The sequence below is a fragment of the Bipolaris sorokiniana genome, assembly GCF_000338995.1.
Source record: "Bipolaris sorokiniana ND90Pr unplaced genomic scaffold COCSAscaffold_4, whole genome shotgun sequence".
Taxonomy (NCBI): Eukaryota; Fungi; Ascomycota; class Dothideomycetes; order Pleosporales; family Pleosporaceae; genus Bipolaris; species Bipolaris sorokiniana.
This window is the reverse complement of record NW_006911898.1, coordinates 1,977,931-1,999,494: the sequence shown is the minus strand read 5'-3', so window position 1 is coordinate 1,999,494 and position 21,564 is coordinate 1,977,931. Positions and strand designations below refer to the sequence as shown.

At 51.7% G+C, this 21,564-nt stretch overlaps 7 protein-coding genes across 7 annotated transcripts; 3 read left to right on the top strand and 4 right to left on the bottom strand.

Annotated features, from left to right (window-relative positions):
- Nucleotides 1–71: 71 nt before the first annotated feature.
- On the top strand, nucleotides 72–411 carry COCSADRAFT_84487 (uncharacterized protein; the record flags this gene model as incomplete). Its single annotated transcript, XM_007699973.1, has 2 exons — nucleotides 72–267; nucleotides 365–411. 2 exons carry the CDS (start codon nucleotides 72–74, stop codon nucleotides 409–411), a joined length of 243 nt encoding a protein of 80 aa, XP_007698163.1.
- A 504-nt stretch (nucleotides 412–915) lies between these two features.
- On the bottom strand, nucleotides 916–2,077 carry COCSADRAFT_138761 (uncharacterized protein; the record flags this gene model as incomplete). The annotated part of the gene is made up of 2 exons (XM_007699972.1): nucleotides 916–1,735; nucleotides 1,811–2,077. 2 exons carry the CDS (start codon nucleotides 2,075–2,077, stop codon nucleotides 1,022–1,024), a joined length of 981 nt encoding a protein of 326 aa, XP_007698162.1. The 3' UTR covers nucleotides 916–1,021.
- Nucleotides 2,078–4,486: 2,409 nt separating this feature from the next.
- On the top strand, nucleotides 4,487–6,434 carry COCSADRAFT_24829 (uncharacterized protein; the record flags this gene model as incomplete). Its single annotated transcript, XM_007699268.1, has 3 exons — nucleotides 4,487–4,505; nucleotides 4,659–5,408; nucleotides 5,485–6,434. 3 exons carry the CDS (start codon nucleotides 4,487–4,489, stop codon nucleotides 6,432–6,434), a joined length of 1,719 nt encoding a protein of 572 aa, XP_007697458.1.
- Nucleotides 6,435–6,516: 82 nt separating this feature from the next.
- COCSADRAFT_301961 (uncharacterized protein) lies at nucleotides 6,517–7,181 on the bottom strand. Its single transcript, XM_007699971.1, has one exon. The coding sequence runs from the start codon at nucleotides 6,972–6,974 to the stop codon at nucleotides 6,600–6,602; it is 375 nt and encodes a 124-aa protein (XP_007698161.1). The 5' UTR covers nucleotides 6,975–7,181; the 3' UTR covers nucleotides 6,517–6,599.
- A 226-nt stretch (nucleotides 7,182–7,407) lies between these two features.
- Nucleotides 7,408–9,513, bottom strand: COCSADRAFT_84950 (uncharacterized protein; the record flags this gene model as incomplete). The annotated part of the gene is made up of 4 exons (XM_007699970.1): nucleotides 7,408–8,027; nucleotides 8,085–8,212; nucleotides 8,271–8,554; nucleotides 8,605–9,513. 4 exons carry the CDS (start codon nucleotides 9,511–9,513, stop codon nucleotides 7,408–7,410), a joined length of 1,941 nt encoding a protein of 646 aa, XP_007698160.1.
- Nucleotides 9,514–14,842: 5,329 nt separating this feature from the next.
- COCSADRAFT_35246 (uncharacterized protein) lies at nucleotides 14,843–16,736 on the top strand. The gene is made up of 2 exons (XM_007699424.1): nucleotides 14,843–16,183; nucleotides 16,251–16,736. Exons 1-2 carry the CDS (start codon nucleotides 15,328–15,330, stop codon nucleotides 16,322–16,324), a joined length of 930 nt encoding a protein of 309 aa, XP_007697614.1. The 5' UTR covers nucleotides 14,843–15,327; the 3' UTR covers nucleotides 16,325–16,736.
- Nucleotides 16,737–16,872: 136 nt separating this feature from the next.
- COCSADRAFT_113561 (uncharacterized protein) lies at nucleotides 16,873–17,814 on the bottom strand (the record flags this gene model as incomplete). The annotated part of the gene is made up of 2 exons (XM_007699969.1): nucleotides 16,873–17,508; nucleotides 17,647–17,814. 2 exons carry the CDS (start codon nucleotides 17,812–17,814, stop codon nucleotides 16,966–16,968), a joined length of 711 nt encoding a protein of 236 aa, XP_007698159.1. The 3' UTR covers nucleotides 16,873–16,965.
- Between the last annotated feature and the right edge of the window lie 3,750 nt (nucleotides 17,815–21,564).

The window sequence follows — 21,564 nt, the reverse complement described above, 5'->3', positions numbered from 1 at the left end:
TTGGTACGCGCGCGCATCGCTGCTACGCTCTAAAACCCCCGCGCTCACACATACGCAGCATCTCAGCGAACATGTCCGGCGTCCCTCCCTCCCCACTCTTCTTCCGCCAGCCGCTGCGGTACATGAAATGGGCTGCGTACAACAAGCCGGCCTACTTTTACTCGATCGTCATCGGCCTCGCTGGTCCCATAATGATGGTTACCGTCCCCCCGATTCGGAGATACATGGGAGAAGAGCCCATTCCGAAGATTCCCTTGACATACCCAGGTACGTGACAACAAGGGAGGAAGGAAAGACACTGAGGAAACGATGATTATCTATATCTGCTTTTCTTGTAAGAGAGTGGCACGCTGATTTGTTGCAGTACCAAAGGGACCACGGCCAAGGCCAACGGGATATGATGATGAGTAGAGGATTGTTAGAAGAGATAGGAGTGGAAATTCCAGATGGTTCCATTAGAAGCTCTCACAAGGCTTCAAAAGAGGGCGTGTGAGCAAGTGTAGGACGCAGCAAGCATGATATTTGGGTCGTAGATGCGGCAGCATACTGTACAAATCACTTTTTCTTTCCGTCAACATACCCACGCAAAAGCATATATGCTGTCCGGCAAGCCTTTCTTTTTTTACCAATCATGATATGTGCACAGATTCATACTCCAGGGCTTTAGTGCATTTAATGTCTCATTGTGGAGGCTTTGTTGTTCGTGCCCAGTAATGCTCGCACCAATGCCAACCCGATTAAAACTACCCAGGGCTGTCGAGAACGAATGCCGTCGAGAACGACTATCCATTATGTTATGCTTTAAGTACATGTAGATATAATCATTGATTTAGCAGGAAAATTGTGGAACCAGAAGAACTAGAAAGAACAAATGAAATGAGTAGATCAAACTCCCAGGAAGGAAACGTGATTTTTGACTTGATGTCAGTGCAGAAAGCACCATGAGATGATTCCCCGTTTCTCGCCGTACCTATTCCCAAAACTCCTTTTTAGACCAAACGTCTAATACCCATTCTGCCTCCTACTTTGACGGTGTAGTAGTGACTTGTGTTAGCTCAGTATCGCCCTGATTTACAGTAGACCTTCTCTTCAAAAAACAAATCTTCCTGCTGGATCGCACATCCCTTGCATCTTTGGCGGCGTTGAAGCAGTAACCTGGATGGCAGAGGTTCAAAATCAAGACGGATGCAACAATGGCTGCGCCTTCCAGACCAATAAAGTACTTTTGGGTCGTGGCTAGCTTACCTCTCCAGCCTTGACTCAGCTCGGCAACCCGAAACACGCATCTGATGAAGATGCAAAGGGTGGATAAGGTCAAGGCGATGATGAAAGCCGTGAATGGCCGTGGTATTTGGGGATTTACTTCCCGCTCACTCTGAGTAGTCTGTGGAAGCAGCTTACGGATGCGGAATGTGCGCCAGGCGAAGTCGGCAGATATCAGGATGAATGCGAACATTGTTGCAACCTGGAAAGCTAGACCGGCAATCATGACGTTGTCGCCGCTCTTGGTACTCTTATCGTTGTGTATAGCAACACTGGCCATGCCTCCTCCAACAGCCTGGAGCACGAGGGAGATGATGTCGCAGGGGATAAAAATCTTTGGATAAGAGAGTGGCTTGATGCGCGAATATTCGGGACCGATAGTGGTGACAATGCGCGAGAGGCAGAGATAGATGCCTGCAGCAAGGAAGGCGGGACCGATGGTCAGACAGATGATTTGGATGAGGAAAGGGGTCTGAGTGTTGTCAGTCGTCAGTGTCTTGGTGATGGGCTCGGATAAGACAGTCGGTCGTCTATGGCCAATACATACCTCTGCAAACATGTCTTGTTGGGCTAGTATGCGTCCCGCGTAGCCAGCAACCTCGAGCGCGCAACCAGCAGCCATGGCGAGACTGAAGCCAAGCCATTTTGCATCTGCGGTGCCCTGAACGACGAAAGTGATGAAGGATATACCGAAGAGCACAAGGAAAGCTGCGTTGATGATGAGAGACGGCTCGTACATCCAGAAAGCCGCACGTATTGGGCAGTTGTTGGAAGGATGGTAGCAGAGAGTACCGTCATATCCTATCATAGGCATGCTGGGCAGTGTTGCGGAGTCACAGTTGTCCTAGGATTAGAAGTGAGGTCAAGGCAGAGGAATTTGTAGGTTATGTGTATTGAATAGTATTAAATTAGGAAAATGGGAAAGTAATCAAGGGTGACTGTGACCCGAACCGTATATTGTTGAGTCCCTGTTGAGCCGGAGAGTGCAACGCGAGGGAAACCTAGAGCGGGGTTTAGAATGAGATGGAAGTTCATATAAGTGGAAGTAAAAACGAAGTGTATCATTGTTCAGTCGGAGGTGCGCACGGGCACTGCAAGATGAGGTACATGAAGAGACGCGAGGAGAAGTATTCTGACAGTGAAAACAAGCATATGGGCGAGAGATCGCTTGGCATTGAAAGGATGAAAGCGAGGGGTGAAGCAATCATGTGGGGTGCGTTACTATGGTACTTTGACCCCAAGGTGCTTATCTCCTGTGGACTGATCAGGATTGATATGATTTGATTTGTTGGTGCACATGAGCTTCGGGTCTGGAGCACCACTAGATTTACCCCATCTATTTAGCGCAGCATGGCGTCTTGCAGCCACATACATCTGGAGCTACGACACTTACGCGCTTGTTGATGTTATTGTTGAGAGAATCGCGTAGTATTTTGTGCACAAGGTTGTGCAGTAATCTTCACCTTTATACAGATAAGTCGAAACGGCAAAGGTTGTTTCATCTTTACATCAGTGCTTGGACTAGATCTTAGCAGAAAGTCCACCAGCATAGGCGCAGGTGCTTGTGGGCTTCCTCGTACTCTGATATTGCGACCAAAGATAGTATGCAATGTTGCCTACAGAGCAACAAGGGTGTCTGTACATTACTCGCCAGCAGGATATTCACGGTGGTGTTCGCAGATAACCACAGATAGAAGTTAGGATACATTGCTGTGTGGGTGGAAGCATTGACTGGATGCGAGGCTGCTTGTTGGCTGAGTATGAAGTTGGGCGTGAACTCTGTTTATGACGTAGGCGGGCGGCCGGTAATCGATACGCAAGGCTTATCCCCGTGCATAACGCCCGCCCGAGCCGCCAAGTGCTGGCTGCCCACGGACAAAGGTTTCTACCGTGGTGTGTGGCTAAGGACTGTGCCTGGCGAACTTTGTTCAATATACGACGAGTAAGGGGGGATAACCATGCTTTTGGGATGTGCCTGTGGGGTCCCCAGCCGCCAGCAATGCAGGTACAAGCGGGATGCCGGACGAGGCAGAGCCGATCATCATGCACATGACAGTCAGCAGTGACATGCTAGTCCCCAGACGCGGGAACCACGTCTGTACTGGAGAATGGACTCTTTGTATAGGCGAGTCAGGGCTTGATGCGCTCGATCAAGGCAGTACACACAGGACATAGACCGAGACACATAGCCCGAGGGCCGTGGGTACCCTTCAGGCCGCAACCTGGGTGGCTGGTCCCAGCTCCAAGGGTGGGCAAGGTGACTATTCGGTCGCCATGTGTCAAGATGAAGGTGACGGCGTTGAGTGGACGCGGACCTCGCGGCAGGTTGGAAAGCTGAGCACGTCGAGAGGCTGGGCACAGGATGAGGCGGTAAAGGCTTCGGCAGCAGGCGACATGTACTAGTATAGGTACTTACATGTCCATGTAAGTAGTAGAGGGCGAGGAGCATGGGGGGCTGTTATTTGCTGGATGGGCCCAGGAGCAATTACCAATCCACTGCGGGCTCTAGCGCCACCAGCACGGTCGTTGCGAGATGGTATGCAAGCCGACGTCGACATGGCCCGCTGGTGCGTGGCCCTGTCGTCTTCACCATCCTCGAATCCGCTCCGTATTTCTGCCCTCTCGACATTGCCCATCCTGCGACTGCTAGCCCAGTAGTCCATCGTAGACGCTAGTACTGTCCCTGCTTTGGCGAGCTCCAAGGCCACACCACAGCGCCCAAAGTGCCTCAACTGGCCAGCCTTGGCGCCCGCCAACCCCAATACCACGTCTTCGGCATTGACGCCTCCATCGCCGCTGTCACTCGTCCCGACCACCCAGGAGCCTGTCCCGGGTCCTTCCAGTCTCTTGGACGTTGGCCTTGTCTTGTCCCACGCCCCCTGCTAGCACTACTATCCTGTCAGTCGCCATGCCATCGGAAATAATAGAGGGGCTCTCCGCTGACTAGCCACCAGTACTGTCCCTCACACAAACCACCCCTCGAAAAAGGTGCGTCAACAGCTCCCCACACGCCAACACCGCGTTTTGCCACGATTCCCAGTCAGGAGAGCCTACTGCGATCATCTGCGCATAAGCTGGGGCAGTCATCTCCCATCGAGTGCTAACGTGGGCACGCCAGACACGGCCGAGGATAGTTTTGGACGGAGCTGGACTTTTTCTTAGGCACGACACGACACCCGCCTCGCCGTCTCGGTGATTGGGCATACGAGCAAGGATCGCCAGCATGGCAGCGGCGACTGCGGGTAAGTACTGGCTGTAGGGCGTCATGGGCTACCAACCAAGAACCAAGCTCTCCACCCATTTCCTTGTCGCACCACACCACCTGTACTTGTATCTTTTGCATACGCCTACCTTTTTTTCGCTCACATATCTGACACGACTTGTTCGTTTTGCAGGCTACGACTGGAACCGCTCATCGCCGCTGCGCTCTTCGCCCGACACCTCGTCTTCCATGTACCCCGACCGACCCATTCGCCCTCTACCCAGCCGCTCTCTCCGCGCCCGCTTGTCGCCTGAGCAGGCCGAGACAATCGTGTACCCGCACAATCCACCTCCCACCGGTCCGCTCTTCAACTTCCCATACATGGCGGATGAGCGAGTACGTCCTCACAGGACTGGGACCAATGACCACCACGCCTGTCACTGTGGACACACTCACTCCGAGGTGGAGAGTGACGATGAAGAGGACGACCGCAATGGGCCCATGCCTGCATCTCCAAGCTACCAGTACAGCAGACATGTCTCTGGAAAGCCTGCAGCCGGTATCGCGGGGACCCATCGCAAGCCAGGCTCGCCAACATCTTCAGTGGACGGCTATGAATCGTTTGAGAACACTAACAACAAGAAGAAGCGCAAGATTCCAAACATGGGTAGCAACGGCGCACACCACCCGAGTCTCTCGGTGGATCTGGCCGCCACAGCCGTAGCACACGTTCAAGATGTAGGGCCAGCCGACGATGGCGAGGGAGATGGCGCTGCGCGCTACTATGGCTCCGCGCCGTCTACACCTCAACATAACACGACTTCTGGAACAGGCATCTCGGGTGCAGGCAGAGGGCGTTTTGGACGCTCTGGCTCGGGTCGGTCAGAGAGACGTGTCTTGGCCACGTCCAGCACCCTCACCAACGCCAAAGCGAACAGCAAACGTACGGTGCCACCTCGGGAATTCACTCGTCTTCCCTTTTTAAAAAAGAGTCCGTGCGCTGACTATTTGTTTTCTAGGTCCTCCGGAGCAAAGCGGCATCATTTCAACCGCCATTGCAAACGCTGCAGCAACCCCGCCACCCCACGGCAACGAGAACGTGAGCCTATTACAGCAGGAGGCCGCCAAGAACAGTGCAAACAAAACCCAATTCACCTTCACTTGTGGGTCTGACTCAGCAAATAAAATGGTCTGGCCAGGCCAGGAAAACGGCCAATACTCTCAATCTCCAAGTGCCTACCCAAGCACGGCCGCACCCCAATCTCACCCCCAAGCTGTCCGCGCCCGCCCTCCTGTCCGCTCCGACGCCCCAATGGTGTCTACGCAGGGCACTCAGACGAGTCCGAACATGAATGAGTCAGGTACATACCCTCCCCCTCCTCCACCCAATGGCACTGCACGTCGATCTACGGGTCCCCCGCCGCCACAGCAAGCTCCGCCGCCACGAAAGCCTCGACGTAGTGCTTCGAAGCTGTACGAGTATGCTGCTCGTAAACGCCGCATTCAGCAAGAGTACGCCAACTTCCACAACCCACCTAGTCAGCCGTGGATTTGCGAGTTCTGTGAATACGAAGACATTTTCGGTCACCCTCCCATGGCCCTGATTCGACAGTATGAAATCAAGGATAGGAAGGAACGTAAACGTTTGGCGGAGAAGCGTCGTCTGTTGGAGAAGGCTAGGATGAAGGGACGCAAGGGCAAGAAAGCAAACAAGAAAGCGCAAAACAACCCCAATAATGCCCAGCACAACCAGAACCCTCCTCCAGGTGCTTACGATCGACGCGATGACGAAGGCTCCCTCGACCCACAGGACGAGTACTATGACGATGACTATGACGAACCCGTCGCAACTTGTCCCCATGGCTGTCCTCATCACTCGCACCCTGCCCATCCGCCTGCGCAAAAGGTGCCCGGATTGCCTCCCGGAGACCCTCGTGCAGGGGGGCCGCCTGTGACCAATGGCGCCTAACAAGTGGACGAGATGGGGTGGGCCGTCTGTGTTCTTGCATTATGTCTTGCGTTTCTGTCTTTTCGCGTCGCCTTTATGGTTGGGGTTGTCGCAGCAGTGGGTCGAATATCAAAACGTGGGCTAAAGACAATCTTTGAGGTGAGGCGAGGCTGACCACACGCGGCCTCATTGACTCCGATCGATTCCCACTTCAGAACCACTATCGACCTTTACTGGGACGACCCCATCGTACCGGCACGTTGTCTCCCCCTTTGTGTTTTTTTTCTCTAGCGTTCTAGCACTGTTTCTAGCATTTCCCCGGAGCCCCTGCACACTCAGTCGTTTCCGACTCTGCATCATACGATTACGACCGATTCCCCCAAACCACCCATTCGGAACCCTACATACGATACATGACATGCCATAACACCACATATCATACCACAACATACCATACAACCCCACTCTAAAACACACACATACACACACGCTCACCCAAAAACTGGAGCCTCGAGACGGGAGACGGACCTGTACGATACCTTTGGCTAGTCTCGTAGGCATTGTAGAAACAAGGAAGCATTGGAGCAATATGCGTGGCCCTTTAGAAGCTTCGACTGAAGTCTTCGGCTACTTGCATCTTTTTCGCTCTCGGCCGCTTGATGGCACTCGAGTGCTGTATTGACTTGCACCAGGCTATAATAGCGTCATTGGCATACATATGTATGCAGCATGTATCAGACAGCAGTCAATAGATAGGAATAAGATTTGTGAAAACCACTCCTGCGTCTGGTTGTCCTTGCATTGACAAATCTTTTGTCTGAAGCTGATATGTAGTACTTGTGGTATTCCACCCCTCTCCCAGAACAAAGCCCTCGGAAAAACAAACATGGACATGTAGGCAATGAAGGAAAGAAAGAAAGAAAACAGGTCTTATTCGTCACATCTCTACATCATCGTCATCATCGATAATACCATGCTATCATGGCGCTCCCCTCTACATCCTCTCCACAGGACTCAGACCCAAGACCCTCATACCATTGTACAAGACCTGCCTAGCCGCAACATACAGCGCCAGCCTAGCAATCAGCACATTCCTCTCCGAGCCCACCACCTGCAGGTGATCGTAGCTGCTGCTCAGCGCATGCGCCATCTTGAACAAGTAGGTAAGCACCGTCGTGGGCTCCTGTGTCTTGAGCGTGTTGAGGAAAGTGTCGGGCCAGCTAGCTAGCTGGCGGACGAGCTCGACAGCCTTGTCTTCCTGGAGCAGACTCAGGTCCGCCGCGGTGGCGAGATCAAGGTCTGCGAGCGAAGGATCGGATTCGACTGCTTTGCGGTAGATGGAGCAGAGGCGGGCGTGGGCGTATTGCAGGTAGGGGCCTGTGTCGCCTTCGAACGAGGTCATGCGGTCCATGTCGAAGGTGTAGTTGTTGATGCGCTTGCCCTTCATATCTTGGACCATGACGGCGGAGATGCCGAGTGTGTCGGCTGTTTGTTCGGGGTCCTTGACTTGTGCGTATTTGGTCTCGTTGGTGCGCATGACTTCGTGCATCTTTTCGCCTACGTCGCGGAGGATGTCGTCGAGGAATTTGGCGGTACCTTTTCGGGTCGACATGCCTGTAATGAGTCTGTTAGTATGCGAATCGTAGTTGGATCAATGGAATGAGGACGAACCCAGAACCATGCCGAAGTTGATGTGTTGACACCTGTCAGAGATGTCTTTCCTGCCCATGAGCTCCTCGATCTTGAACAGTTGGGCCAAGTGGAGGTCTTGTTGCGATGCAACGACGTAGATCATTTTGCTGTGACGAACATTAGCATCTTTTCCTTTTGTTCCTGGAAAGAAGTCATGGCACATACTCGAAATGGTACTTCTCGTCACGCTCAATGGCCGCGCCAATGTCTCGCGTCAGGTACAGCGAGGTGCCGTCCTTCTTCTTGACGACCGCCTTGCCCAACTTCTTGGAATGCGGCGTGAGATCTACAATAACTGCGCCTTCCGAGTCCTCGCAGACCTTCTTCTCCCACATGGTCTTGGCAGCAAGTTCCATGCTCTCGTCTTTTACTTGTGACTCTCCACTGTAGTCGTCATAGTGAATGTTCAACCGGGCATAGGTTTGCTTGTACTTCTCGATGGAAAGGTCCTGTGCAAGTCAGCATATAGTACGACATCGATTATAGCAAGGCTACTCACTCTGAATCGTTTCCAAATACCAAGAGCCTTGGGCTCACCATCTACCATACCCTTGAAGTATTTCCTGGCCTGCTCATCAATACCTTCCTCCTCGATCTTCTTAATCTGCTTCTCTTGCTCCGATGCATCCTTGCCCTCCTCCTTCAGCTTCGCAACCTCAGCCTTGAGAGCCTTGACCTGCTCTGCCTCGTTGTGTTGTACATTGCTGACCTTGACGTAGATATCGTACAGGTGACCAATGGGGTTCTTGACGAGCTCCTCTTCGTTTCCGTAAAGATCAAAGCCAATGGCCAAGACACCGTATTGCTTTCCCCAGTCTCCGAGGTAGTTCATGCGAACAACGTCCCATCCAGCACCCTCATACAGATTGGCAAGGAAACCACCAATGATTGTGCTTCGTAAGTGACCGGCGTGGAATGGCTTGGCAATGTTGGGCGAACTGAACTCGACAATCATCTTCTTGGGGCCAGAAGAAGGGTCGGAGGGGTCCTTGAGGCCGAGGTTCTTGTTGAATCCGTAGCTTTCCTTGGACTTGAGAATCATGGGCAGAACAAGCGAAGTAAGGGTTTCGGGCTTGAAGAAGAAGCCAATCGATGTGTTGGTGACAATTGGCTTCTTGACCAGCGGCGACTCTGGGAAGGCGTCGGCCAGCTCCTGTGCAAATGCCTTCATGTCCTTCTTCTTCTGGCGGAGCGCGGGGACGGCCAATTGCAGATCGCCATGCTCAGGTTTCGCTGTCCATGCCAATGTAGGGTATATTATTTTCTTGTCTACGCCGGAGACGGAGGAGAGCAACTCGGTGATGTGACTCCTGTATATATCGAAAGGGTTGAGGGCAGGATATGTGTTGGGCTCTTGCGGTACTTTCTCAAGGCCGAGCTTGGAAAGGGTGCTTGTGAGTTCATCCATGGTGTATGTTGAGCGCGCCGACGCGTGAAGAATTCGTAAAGGCTCAAAGGAAGTCAAGCCGATTTGCGAGTATTGTCGAAGCGACTGGAAGTTTGCTACTGCTCCCGTGCGCTCGCACTTGTATGCAATGGGTCTTGGATATTGCTTTGGTACAAATTGCCCACGCAGTTGTAGTTGAGATGAGAGTGTGTGCAGGCTAGAGACGCGCGGGGGACTAAGCCTAGGGCTGGCGTGTGGCAAGAATCTCTGAGTCAAAGGAGACGAGCAAGTCACCAGCGGTCTCTTTAAATGAGTGGTAGAAAAATTCAACAGTCTGGCGCGACAAATATTCGCAAGGCTTTGCTGCATCCCAAATGTGGGGTAGCTGCGATGCGTCAATGGCCCGCGACGGTTGCGCAGTCAGAACGCGCTAGTACTAAAATTTTGGAGGGGCAACAAAAGTGACTAGTCTGAATTAGGGGTAAGGCAAAGAACCCCTCTATCGTAGACAGTGTGAACGGTATGTCACGTGCCTCTTCATTGACGGCTACCTACTCTACCAGTCAAGCTCGCTGATCGCGTGAACCCACTCAGGAACCATGAGGCCTGCTGATCGACCAAAAAACCAAAAACCAAAAACCCGAGGTCTGCTGCATTCGACGCCCTGCATGCAAGGTGCCACAGCATCGCCATGAGGCTCGTATCAGCACGTCTCGCGCAATCGGGCTCTTGTACCTCCAGATTCTGACATGCGTATAACGTGTAGGATCATCATATGCTCGAACTAGCAACCAATACATGTCGCCGCCAGCGATGGCGCACAGAATATGGGAGACTGGCCGATCGCATACAGGCCGTGTCAGGTGCAGACGGGTGGGCGCAGTGTGACGACTCGGGGTTGCATCCGGCGCCTCGTCCTATGTCATGTAGGTTCGATCGAGCTTCCTTCCGAATCATGTCGTTTTCGCATCTCCTGGGAAGCTGAGTAGTTTTCTATCTTCTTGGCAGGTCCGCGTATATTCGAGCATCCGTGGTATACCTCAATGAGTGTGTTGTGGTTCTAGCCAACCCAACCGAGTTGCTCTTGAGATGAACTATGCCAGCAACTGGATCCTTAATGATTGGAAATGATGTTATCTCTGAACAGCAGCACTCTGGTTCCACTTTCATTCTCGCAGAGTTTCTGTGTATCCTCTCAACGCACAATAACGTGAACCTGATCCTTGATACTATTTATCATGTCTAGTTTTGTGGAGATCTTTACATACTCTTGCCTGTGTGCCAACGTGATCTAATGCGTTCTTTTGCTGTTCCATAACCATGATTCATGCTTATACCCAGGTTCCCGTCTCTAACTATGATGTGCGATATTCAAAGTGTTCTGAGAAACTTCGCATGCTTCTTACTGGTACACGCCAGAATCAATCCGGGAAAAAACCCTTGGCCAATTAAATTCCCCCAAAAGTGCGCAGTGTGTGTCTGCAAATCCAATCCATGTATTGCAGACTGGTGGTGCGTGTCGCCCACGTGCTTTTCGAATAGGCTTCTGCGACGGATTTGAGATATCTGGTTCATCTGTTCATCAGCGCTGGAAGTTATATAGCTACATTCGGCATCAGTGGTTGAGCTCTGTGAGTGTGCTACATCCAAGAGTAGTCATTACCCAAGACTTAAGATGGGCAAGTAAATCTGATTCCTGAGCAGGAGCTTATGTCTACCACGTAACCGTGATGGTTTCAATCTGCTATTGGAAACCCGAGTAGCGGCTTCATCACGGTGCGTATCACATTCCTGTCGAGGAAGGTTGTCGCCTGTGTTATCATGGCTTCCGACCCATTTGGGTCGAGTAGCGTGCTCGAGTGGTACTCAGTCATGCGCCCAGTTGCGATTCACTACCACACAACCGAGCTTGAATAATACAGGTTTGTGCCACTTATTTTCTACTTATTTAGAATATAGCGCTTCCTGCAGCAGAGAGGTGACGTGGGCAGCTCATGTAAGCGGCGGTCAACCTACTACAAGCAGGTCCCAAGGGGACAGCGTCTTCCATACAATGAAAAGTCAAAGTTCTATGGCTGTCGAGCTGTCTGATTGCACTCAGTATCGTGCTATGTATTCACGGCCGTAGGGTGCTTAGTCGTAGTACAGCGCGATCCTTTGCAAAACGTGATACCCAAACGCCTTCGTAAGCCTCCCAATAGTCATACTCGTTCCCTGATTTGTGTAGCATGTCTCGCGACGTCTGTGGTCTACCCCTATTTCACAATTGCCATACGGTGTTCTCAGGCCGCTCCGTTTGTTAATAGAATTACTTCCAATCCTCAATTGGAAGCTTTGTATTACGAACATCATCGAGATGACTTTTCGGAATGGGAACAAGGCTGGTCGGTGTACGCGCTGAGAAGAACCGTAGGATGAGTCCATGGTAGATTATGGCAGGGAATCTAGCGCTCTAAATTATCAGGAGATGCCAGATTCGAGTACACATTGTCCATATCTGAGGTTCCTCGTTGCTTGACGGAGTATCCCATAGACTTCACTGAGGACCAATGATTACCTGTGACTCTAGACTCGACTGGTGCAACCAAATAACTAGTTGAGACGATGGCTCAAGCTTCCTCTGATTCGAGCATTCAGAGTTGGGATCAGTACCTTTCCAGATTACAGTTCTCCCCGTTTTGCATTTGTACATGGTGAAAACCCACAGCTAAACACAATAAAAGGACAGCTGAAAACTGATGGCCCACCATGTTTGCCACTCTAGTAGTATGAATATTGTCGCAGTGCCCTGGCCGATTTACAGGGTCCGGATTGCATTTGAAAGAGCAACCACTTGTACAACGTCGTACAAGCTATCAGTTCCTGCGCTCAGCCACGTTCCCAGACACCTTCGCATGCCGAAACCATGATTACACCTGGAAAGGTACCGAATTTACTTCCAATTCAATGGTCAAACAGTTGCCCATGTATCTAGACAGATCTGACTATGGTGAAGCCCAAGATGCTTGCGCCATTTCGAGACGAGAATGCTGAGATCTGCGACTTAGGAGGATTTATCTTTGCAAAAAGATGTGGCATTTTTCATGGCTATCAACTCCAAGAATCTACTCCATGAATATGTAAACCATGGGGTGGAGTGCATTGTACTGAGACCTTTTTGCCCCCTACAATTCATTGTAGGCATTCCACGAGTAGCTGGCATAGCCCCGGTGATGCTGAAGAGAAGTCGAAGCAAAAGAGATGCAAGTATCTCAAGAAGGCTGACAAGAGCGGAACCTGTCGGAATCTCGGCGCGGCTTGTATCCAGCGATCATATAAGAATTGAGCTCACTTGTTTGGTCCCGGTCGTTGCAGTCCACTTTCATAAAAGCATCACCGCCTTTTCCTGCGTGGAACTAGTAGCACTTCTCCAAGGAAATGAGTGTAGTACAAACCAGGGCTATCCTCACCATGTGCACCTACCCGCAAACATGGGTTCCTGTCGAGCAGTCCATATCCAGAAATTCAAAGGCGGCATGGTGCATGTCTTCTAGATGGCCTCATTAATAAGTCGCCATACTAGATTGAGTTTGCATAGTTTGTTGAATGCAGGAAACCGGAGTAGTGATTGCGGGGAAACTGAACCAGAAGGTGCGCTGGTAATGATGGCCTATTAGGAAGTTGCACAAGCTAGCAAAATGTTGATTGACCAAAGACACATGTCATTCATCAGCACTCATGGACAGCATTTCTTGAGTTTATGCAAATCCGCCGTGCGTAACAACATGCATAAAGGCGTAAAGAGGAGGCTGCAGAATCGCATATGGGTTTATACCACGAGTTGAGTTTGTTCCGGCTGGTTTAAGAGGTTGAGTCAAAATACAATATACTTAGCAGCTGCACGTAGCCGTTAGTCAAGCTAGGATCGGCTCGCGAACAGCACCGTTGCTAGCTTGTGGGTTAGATGGCGGGATGATAGAAATGGGTCAGTGAAGCAGGCAAAGGCGGATTGGCCGTGATTGGCAGTGATTCCCACAAGGGGCCAGTGAGGCGCGGAGAGCAAAGATATTCGTGTACTTTTGGTGCGAATGGATTTCTTTTCGTGTCACTGCTGGCTACGTTGTCGGGAGGATGGTGGGGTGTGGTACGGTCTGTTCAATCCATGGTGACGGCTCGGTAATTTATGGTCTCGCAGGCCATGCAACAGTCCCATGAAGCTGGGTTTGTGGTGGTACCCCAGATCGGCAACCGGGTAGGGTATCCGCAGGGTGGTGGCGGGCTAGGGGCTGTAGAAATCGATGTTGAGATTGTGGGACTGGATGAGCGACATGTCGATGGTGGCTGCACTAGATCCACGCGCAGCTAGCACAGGGGTGATGAAGGTGGTGAAGGCAAGGGAAGCAGGCGGCAGCACTTTCGGAATCAGGAAGAGGGCGGGTAGCCAAGAGAGGCAGCTGCAGGCCACTGCAAGAGGCAAGAGCGATGGAGATGGTGGCCACGCGTGTGGTTTGTATAAAATGGCCTAAAGTATTCATCGTCGCCAGCACGGTCAGTTGGCAACCCTCGATCTGAGGTGAGACACGGTCCCTCTCTTCATCCTTCATCACCGACGGATGAGCAGATTCCGGAGTGGCCATCCTCGCCTTGCTTTGATTTGTATGCACTGGATATTGGGGTGTGATTGAAAAGGAGGGCCAAGGACAGGTATGCCGGAACACATCGGATCCTTGGGAGGAGCGGTCCTGGACAGGTCGACGGCCAAATGTGGGAAGGTTAGACATGGCTAATCAAGGCATCAAGGTAGCATAATACACACGTAGGCGTTTGTCGCCGTGGCACCGCGTATCGCCAGTCTTGTCGCAGCCGGGCGTCAGGGCACTATCGAGGTGTTGAGGCATCAAGGCACGATACGTAGTCCTTTCTACTGGCCTCCCCACCGCCATAAACAGCGCAGCGGCATTGTGTAACAGGTCCGGAGCGACAGACACACGACAGGAAGGAACAGTCCTTTAGCGCGACACGCCAGAAGGTGAGCAGTTCATTTCGCTTCGCTGCCCCGTTCCTGCCCGGTTCCTGCACCGTTCCTGCCTCGTTCCTGCCGCCCCGATTCACAATCCCGGTCGCCCACATGGCTGCCCGGGTTTCTTGTGACGCATCACATTCGTCAATTTACCTGCAACGCCCTCTGCTGCATTTCCACCACATGTTCCGCCCCGTCACATCTGCCACTGCTGTCCTCTTTCGACTGCTGTCACCCTTTGCGCATGGACGGGGGCTCCCTTTCTGGCCACAAGACGGAATCGCGGGCGACAGCCGCACGCCCCCACCGCACTCTGCTCTCCACCAAACCAGTCCGCGCGTGGGGCCCCAACCAGGGCCTGTGTGTGAGGGAGACCCTGTACCTATCCACTTCGGCCTATATCTTTCGTCATAATGCTATCGCAGCTCTTCTCTTGCTCTACACCACCGCTTCACGAGATTAAAGGGCTCTAGTATTGGACTCCCTCGCGCTTGACGAGCACATTGTCGTCATGGCGAAGGGTCAACACTATGCCCTCCACCACTCGGCTTTGATGACCCGGCTGACTCGTGGCTTGACTTCATTTCCTATATCTTTACTATCAACATCGCCTAGTACAACGTCCATGGCGTCACGTTCCATTTACATTCCTTGCCAGTCATTTCCTGCTTGAAATTACCGACTCAATTTGCTCTTTCTGTCCTTCTTTTTCTCTGATCCCGGCCCCGGCCAAACCCCAGACAATACCCTCTCTCCCACTACAGCAGAGCTAACGCCGGCCTGACTCAATCCCTTTATGAATCTCTACTAAGCGAAACAGTTTCGACCTTCATCAGATGCCAAGGGGCTCACGACGAGGACGAGGTAGACATCAAAATTCTAGCCGGGTCACCGCATCTAGGAGAGTCACGTCCAACTCGCCTTCAACATCACAGTCCCGAACTTCGTCGGGCCATACCACTGCACACAACACGGACAGCCAGACGCCACTCAGACGGTCTGCCCGAATCGCCGAATTGCTCAACGGACAATCAGACCGTCAATTGGCCGATACTGCATGCTCAATGGCTGACGTTGCGAGGCCGAGGGCGCTTGGGGGAAGGTCCCATCGCCCAGTTCATCACCCTGGAAGTGCGCGCACTTCTGGGAATTCAAGATCAGGTCGACTTTCCCTTTCACCCGACGAAATTCGGTACGCTATGGACATTGTAGTCCAACCGCCGCGCACCGCCCAAGTCGGACAGACCATACCTGGCTCCATCATTGTCCGATTGCGAACCACCAATGCTGACGCCGATGACGCTATTGCAGACTCGACCAACCTTGTCGCAGTCGCCGCTCTGGTTCCTGCTTCCAGTTTGTCAGACTCACCGGACCCCAGCGCTCTCAATACACTGCTCTCAGGCCGAATCTTCGACACTGTTCACCCTTTTAGCGACGATGAGGCCGACGGCTTCATTGCTTCAATGGACATGGCTGATCCAAACGGCGTGGGCTACATGCGCTTCCCTGAGCTTACCATCCGTCAAGCGGGTACATATCGCATACGCATCACCCTGATCCGCATCCGGAATTCCGCATCAGATCCACCAGTCACATCAGCCGGCAACGGCTTGGCGGTACATGTGGTCGATAGCAATCCTATTGTGGTCAGTGGCGGGGGATCCGCCACAAGTACGGCTTCACGCAACGGTAAGTTCATGGTAACTACCTATTGATTTTCTTCAGCTTCCTGATATTCTCTCTCCACAATTTACAGGGGGTGACGACATTGATGATGGTGGTTGGCTTGAAGTCCTACGCTCGATTCAGGATAGGCGCCGGTCACGGTAACGCCATTACTTTCGGTTTACATGTTCTTTGTTGCATTTTTTAGTTACATGGATATACATTTTTGTTCAAGAAGACACATTTTCATTCCGACGGCTCTGTCGGTTCAGTTCATTTTTTCTTCATTCTAGCTTCATGTGGAAATGCCACGCGCTTTTTGATGATTATAGGGGTTGTGTTGTACTGAGGTTGCCACTTGGTCGCACCTAAGTTGCACGGGATCTGCACATCCGACACAACGTTTGTATCACGGTGCTTGCTCGGCTTGCATGCATGCATTGCATTACACGTCATTTTGTATTGTTCATGTTTGTTATTAGTGTGTCAAGAACATTGACACATTAATACAGTTTCCGTGCTCAATAAACCTCATTCAAATAGTAGTAAACTAGTGTCAATGAAATGCATAGTCGAAACAAAAAAAAAGGTGCACAACTTGTTTCCCAGTAAAGAAGCATGAATTCATAGCAGATCGAAAATCCAGAAAAACAACAATACCAACTATCTACACCCACACTCGAATCTTCACTAAAGACCACCAAGACCCCACACTCCCACTGTGCCCAGCACACCCGCCTTCACCTCCCCACATCGCACTTCCATCATGTAAACCTATAGCACTACCCAGCACGTCAGCCACCCATCTAAACAAATTCAAGCTCAGCACTTGGGCTTCCAATACCAATCGAATCGCCGCCCGTCGCCGCTCCACCACTCGTTGTCTTGCACTCCCTCCACGCCACATGCAACTGATGCGTAAACGCAACCGTCGCATCATCATTACTCATCTCACCCGCAGCATTCGCATTCTTGCTCGTAAGCGCAATGCGGTTATTAACATTGAGAATGCCATTTGCGCCGCAGGGACTCCAGATGGTGGCGGTGGTCTCCACCGAGTCTTGCTTTGTGTAGACGAGGCCGTTGGCGAAGGCGCCACCGCCCGAGACAGACATGCGTGTGGTTTGCGTTTTGCCCGCGTCCTCGCTGAAGTAGTAGGTCGTGATGAAGGTGCCGTTTACGCCGTCGTCGAGGCGCGCCCACCCGTGGTAAGTGGCGTCGACCACGGCGTATTGGAAACCGCCGGGGTAGCGCAGGTTCAGGTGGATTTGGCAGTTTTTGGAGCGGTCTGAGGGGCCGGTTCCGGGGCCGATGTAGGCTTGGAATTTGTCGAAGCCGTAGGTTATGACCTTTTTGGGGAAGAGGGGGTGGTGTTAGTTTGAGATTGGGGGAAGAGGGTTTGTGGGAGTGGGGGTTTTTTTATTAAGTTTAGATAGATGTTTGTGTGTGTTGAGATAGGACGATAGAACACGTGGTTAGGAGCTTACAGTCTTGTCGGCGGATTTGCTGGTGGACACGGAGCCCTGGGGGCATCCGTTGCCAGAGTAGGTAGTATCCAAGATGGTGATATCATTGGGGTTGGGAGCATTGCCTCGCTTGACTGGAGTCGCGGTGGCGAGCAGAGGAAGGAGGAAAGCAGCGAGTTTGGAGTGCATGGTTGCAGAGTTTGTACAAGTGAACGGGACGAGCCGCGGGGCTTGAAGTGTGTTGAGAAGAAGTGAAGGACTGGATTGGATCTTGCAATGATTTCAACACAAACAAGGGAAAACTACCTCCTCTTTATACTGCTCTGTCTTTGCATCAACGACACAACAGTATAGATTATCCCGCGGCTTCAGAATCATCCTGCTTGTCAGGCACCCTGCTTTCTCTCCCGCTTCCGCTCGACATCACGAGCTGCGTCAATATGGATGACTAGAGGTCAAGTGTCGTTCTCTGGGCGGGCCGGGTTCAGTTTCCAATTTTAGGTTCAATTCAAGTGGCATCAGTATTAAGACTACCATGTCTTAATCCTCTGCCAAGGTTTACGAGATGCCTTTTAGATTGAGTCTTCGATGTCGCTGGCAAACGTGACTGGAGTGGTAGTATACCCACATACGAGCTTCGTGACTAAGAGTACGTAGCTGAGGTTGCAAAGCAGAAATCTAGATCAATTCAGGTCATGATCAACAATGTTTTCTTTTTTAAGCAACACTGCAAACGGCCTGGTAAACTGTGTGGACGAGGTACATCTGGTGGGGAATCTGCAGCAGGACCACCGTCTGGTAGGTGGCGTCCTGCAGCGAGACCCTGGAAAGGCGGGAGTGAAGCATTATAGTAAAGATACGAAAAGCTTCAATCGCAAGTAGATTGATTGCATGTCTCCAGAGAGGCTCTGGACCTGCATCATAGTGCTGTCCCGCTTTCTACAGCGCTTAAAAATAACCTCGGCCGTGTCACGGTAATATAAACGGTTGGCGGGACACCGAAAAGATTCAGGTCCAGGTCAGGTGATGTGTCTGGGTGCAGTGTGTCGAATGAAGCGGGAAGCGGACAATAGAAACAAATGCTGCAGGGCTTGGCCACAGGCTACTACAAAAGGAAAACATCTGTCCCGCATCCCGAGTGGTACTGGAACAATGGTGCTTACAGAACACGGTCTCGAATAGCGCGCTGTAATATCGAAGCAATATGGAACGTCTCGCTTAATTGGGGTAAATACAGCCATCTTACCAAAAATCCATGGTTCGACATCTGTCTCCCGATTCAATCTGTGAGGTTTAACCGGGGGTCTGGCGTCAATCGTTTGTGCTTATTTTCCCCACCCTTGCACATTGTTCCCCACTTAAACTTCCCATATTCAATCTGTTGTCTGGAGAAAACTCCCTGGTCAACGACTTTTCGTCCCTTTCAATTTCCCCCGCAATATGAGGCTACATTAATCGAACCACTGTTGCGATTCGTTTCGACTCAACCCTAAGCTTCTCGACCGTGTTTGTTCGTCTCCGGATAATTCGAGATACGAAGTTTATACAGTTTCCCGTCGCAGCCGCGCTATACGACCGGATGATCTTGAGTAAGAGATATAACGTAATAGTCGGTGAACGGAGGATACTTTGTGCGGTTTGAGCAAATATGGATCGGATTTTGGCGCAGCTCAACCAGAATTCAGATATTAAAGGCGATTTCCTGCCATTGCCGATGTGGCCTAGGTAATGGTCAAAACAGAGGTGTTGTACAAGTGGAGCCTAGGAGTAACTCCAAATACCAGGTGAGCGCCAAGGCAATATACTCATTTGTGAAAACCAGCAAGATTCTTGTATGTGCATCTGAACAGTCGTTGTCAAACTTATCAACGACGGCTGGGACTAAAACTGGGAAAAACACCATGTCCTCTTGCACTGCAAACACCATGATGCTCTCAAGTGAGCACATCTGGAAGCGAGCGAGATCCCGAGTATGGACATATTGTCAGTCATCGCAACAAACACATCAGATGACATCCAGCTACCCACGAGCGTAAGAAGGGTGGAAAGATATATATGCTTCTCCTCCACCCGTAGCTCAGCAATGCTAAAATCACATACCTAGCCTCACGGCGTGAAGTCCGAAAGTTTCTACGGGTACACCGGCATGTCGCAAGCAAGTGTGAGCTATAAAAAGATCCAAGAACGAAATAGAGCTTGCGCCGCTCCCCTCATATTAAGGGCAGTAGTAGTACGGCGAGTGCTTTCGAACAGACATGTACCAAACAGCACGCGAAAAGATGACAGACCCAGCCACCTGGCGAGTACTGGCCATGCCCAACGCGATATTCGTATGGGCGGACTGAAGTTGGGGTTGACAAGAAGATATCGACGACTCAGTGCTGACAACGACGACGACGCCAAGAGTACCGGAGGTGGAGTTTAGTCGCCAAAGTCCAGAGTACATGCGATCGAACTCTGACTTTTTTTCCAGCTTGCTTGGTAATGTAGATGTCAAGTAGAACAGCGCTTGAAGACACACATCATTGTCTCCACAGCAGCCACAGAGGTAAGCCGCGAATACCACAGGGCGCCCCCCCCCCTTTGCGAGCCAAGTGGTACCAAAAAGGTGTCTTTGCGGAGGCGTCCATGCGTCATCTGAGCGCTCTCCACACGTGGAATCGCGATCTGAACGGGAGATGCAGGGGCCCAGAACAACAAGGGGGAAGGGGGTCGGGCGCAGCGAACATGCACGAAATTTGAAATCAGTTCCGGTGATGTATGCTCCCTAGTTGTGTGCTTGACGAGGCTGAGCAAATGTCTTGCATGTACGTTGGAGACAAAAGTCCTGGTCAAGGGGGCCCTAGGCGGATCTCGGCCGGTCGGATGAGTACTCGCCTACTGACGTAACTTGGAACAGAAAAATCTCTTGCGGTTCTTACTCCTGGAGCTATGCCTCATTGTGCGTTCGTGATTCTGACCATGAACCGCTAGTTTGGGTAAGGTGGACCTATTTCGGTCTCGGACTTTCTTGCGAGGTTTTTGCAGCAGTTGTTGGCTCAAATTTTGCACATCTCTTCCATGCAGTGATGCCAAGGCGATGCCACGGCGCGAACGAATAGTTCATACGGATAGTAGCACTTTGAGTGAGTGTGGTTGTGAACTTTGACTGTGCAAAATGGTAGTGCATATGGGGTATTTGAGAGTGTGGCTGGCGCGTCGACTGATATGCAGCCACAAGCCACAGAGAGTATAAGCGAAGAGAAGACTCATAGACAATAAAGCATGGATTGGCGGATGCCCGTTAGCCGACGAGGACGACAAGAGGAAAGCCGTTGTCATTATTGTGGTGACGATGATAAAGGGGGGCCATGAGGCTGAAGCATGCCATGTGGGGCTAGCGCCGCCTAGTGGGATCGACCGAGCCGTTAGCGTCCGACTTACGAGAGACCCGACTGACCCACTCAATGATTTCCTCGCCGCCCCCTTGGGACGGACCTTGACCGACGATAGTGAGAAACCGCTCACCGGTGGCCTTGTGAACGCACGATGATGCTTTGATCGAGGACATTGTGCGGCTAATTTGCCGCATCATCCGTAGGACTGGACACCAATCGAGAAGGGTACCTTCCACCGCACCCGAATCCGAGGTACGACTCGGCACTCAACATCGGCTCGGCAATGGCAGTTACCCACAAGAGCACCGGATCTGGACGAGAACCATGGTACACGCTGACGCCCATGCATGACTTTGCAACGCCCCGTTAGGGACGTTGTCGGAGTACCTCGGATGCTCAGGATTTGCTGCGGCTAGAATTAGCGAAGGGCCAGCCTGCTCTCTCTTCACACACAGACACGGTCTTAGAAGTTCGGCTCCAGCCACTTCGCTTTCGCTTCGTATTCTTGCATCGCCACAGTTGGGAGAAACAGTCTAGTGTTTTGCAGCGAGCCGCCCTGCCA

Bases quoted from the DNA above. Each gene is read 5' to 3' on its own strand.
- COCSADRAFT_301961 (XM_007699971.1), bottom strand. From the start codon at position 6,974: ATGCCTACGAGACTAGCCAAAGGTATCGTACAGGTCCGTCTCCCGTCT.
- COCSADRAFT_35246 (XM_007699424.1), top strand. From the start codon at position 15,328: ATGCCAAGGGGCTCACGACGAGGACGAGGTAGACATCAAAATTCTAGC. The intron at 16,184-16,250 runs GTAAGTTCATGG...CACAATTTACAG, and splicing joins AAGTACGGCTTCACGCAACG to GGGGTGACGACATTGATGAT.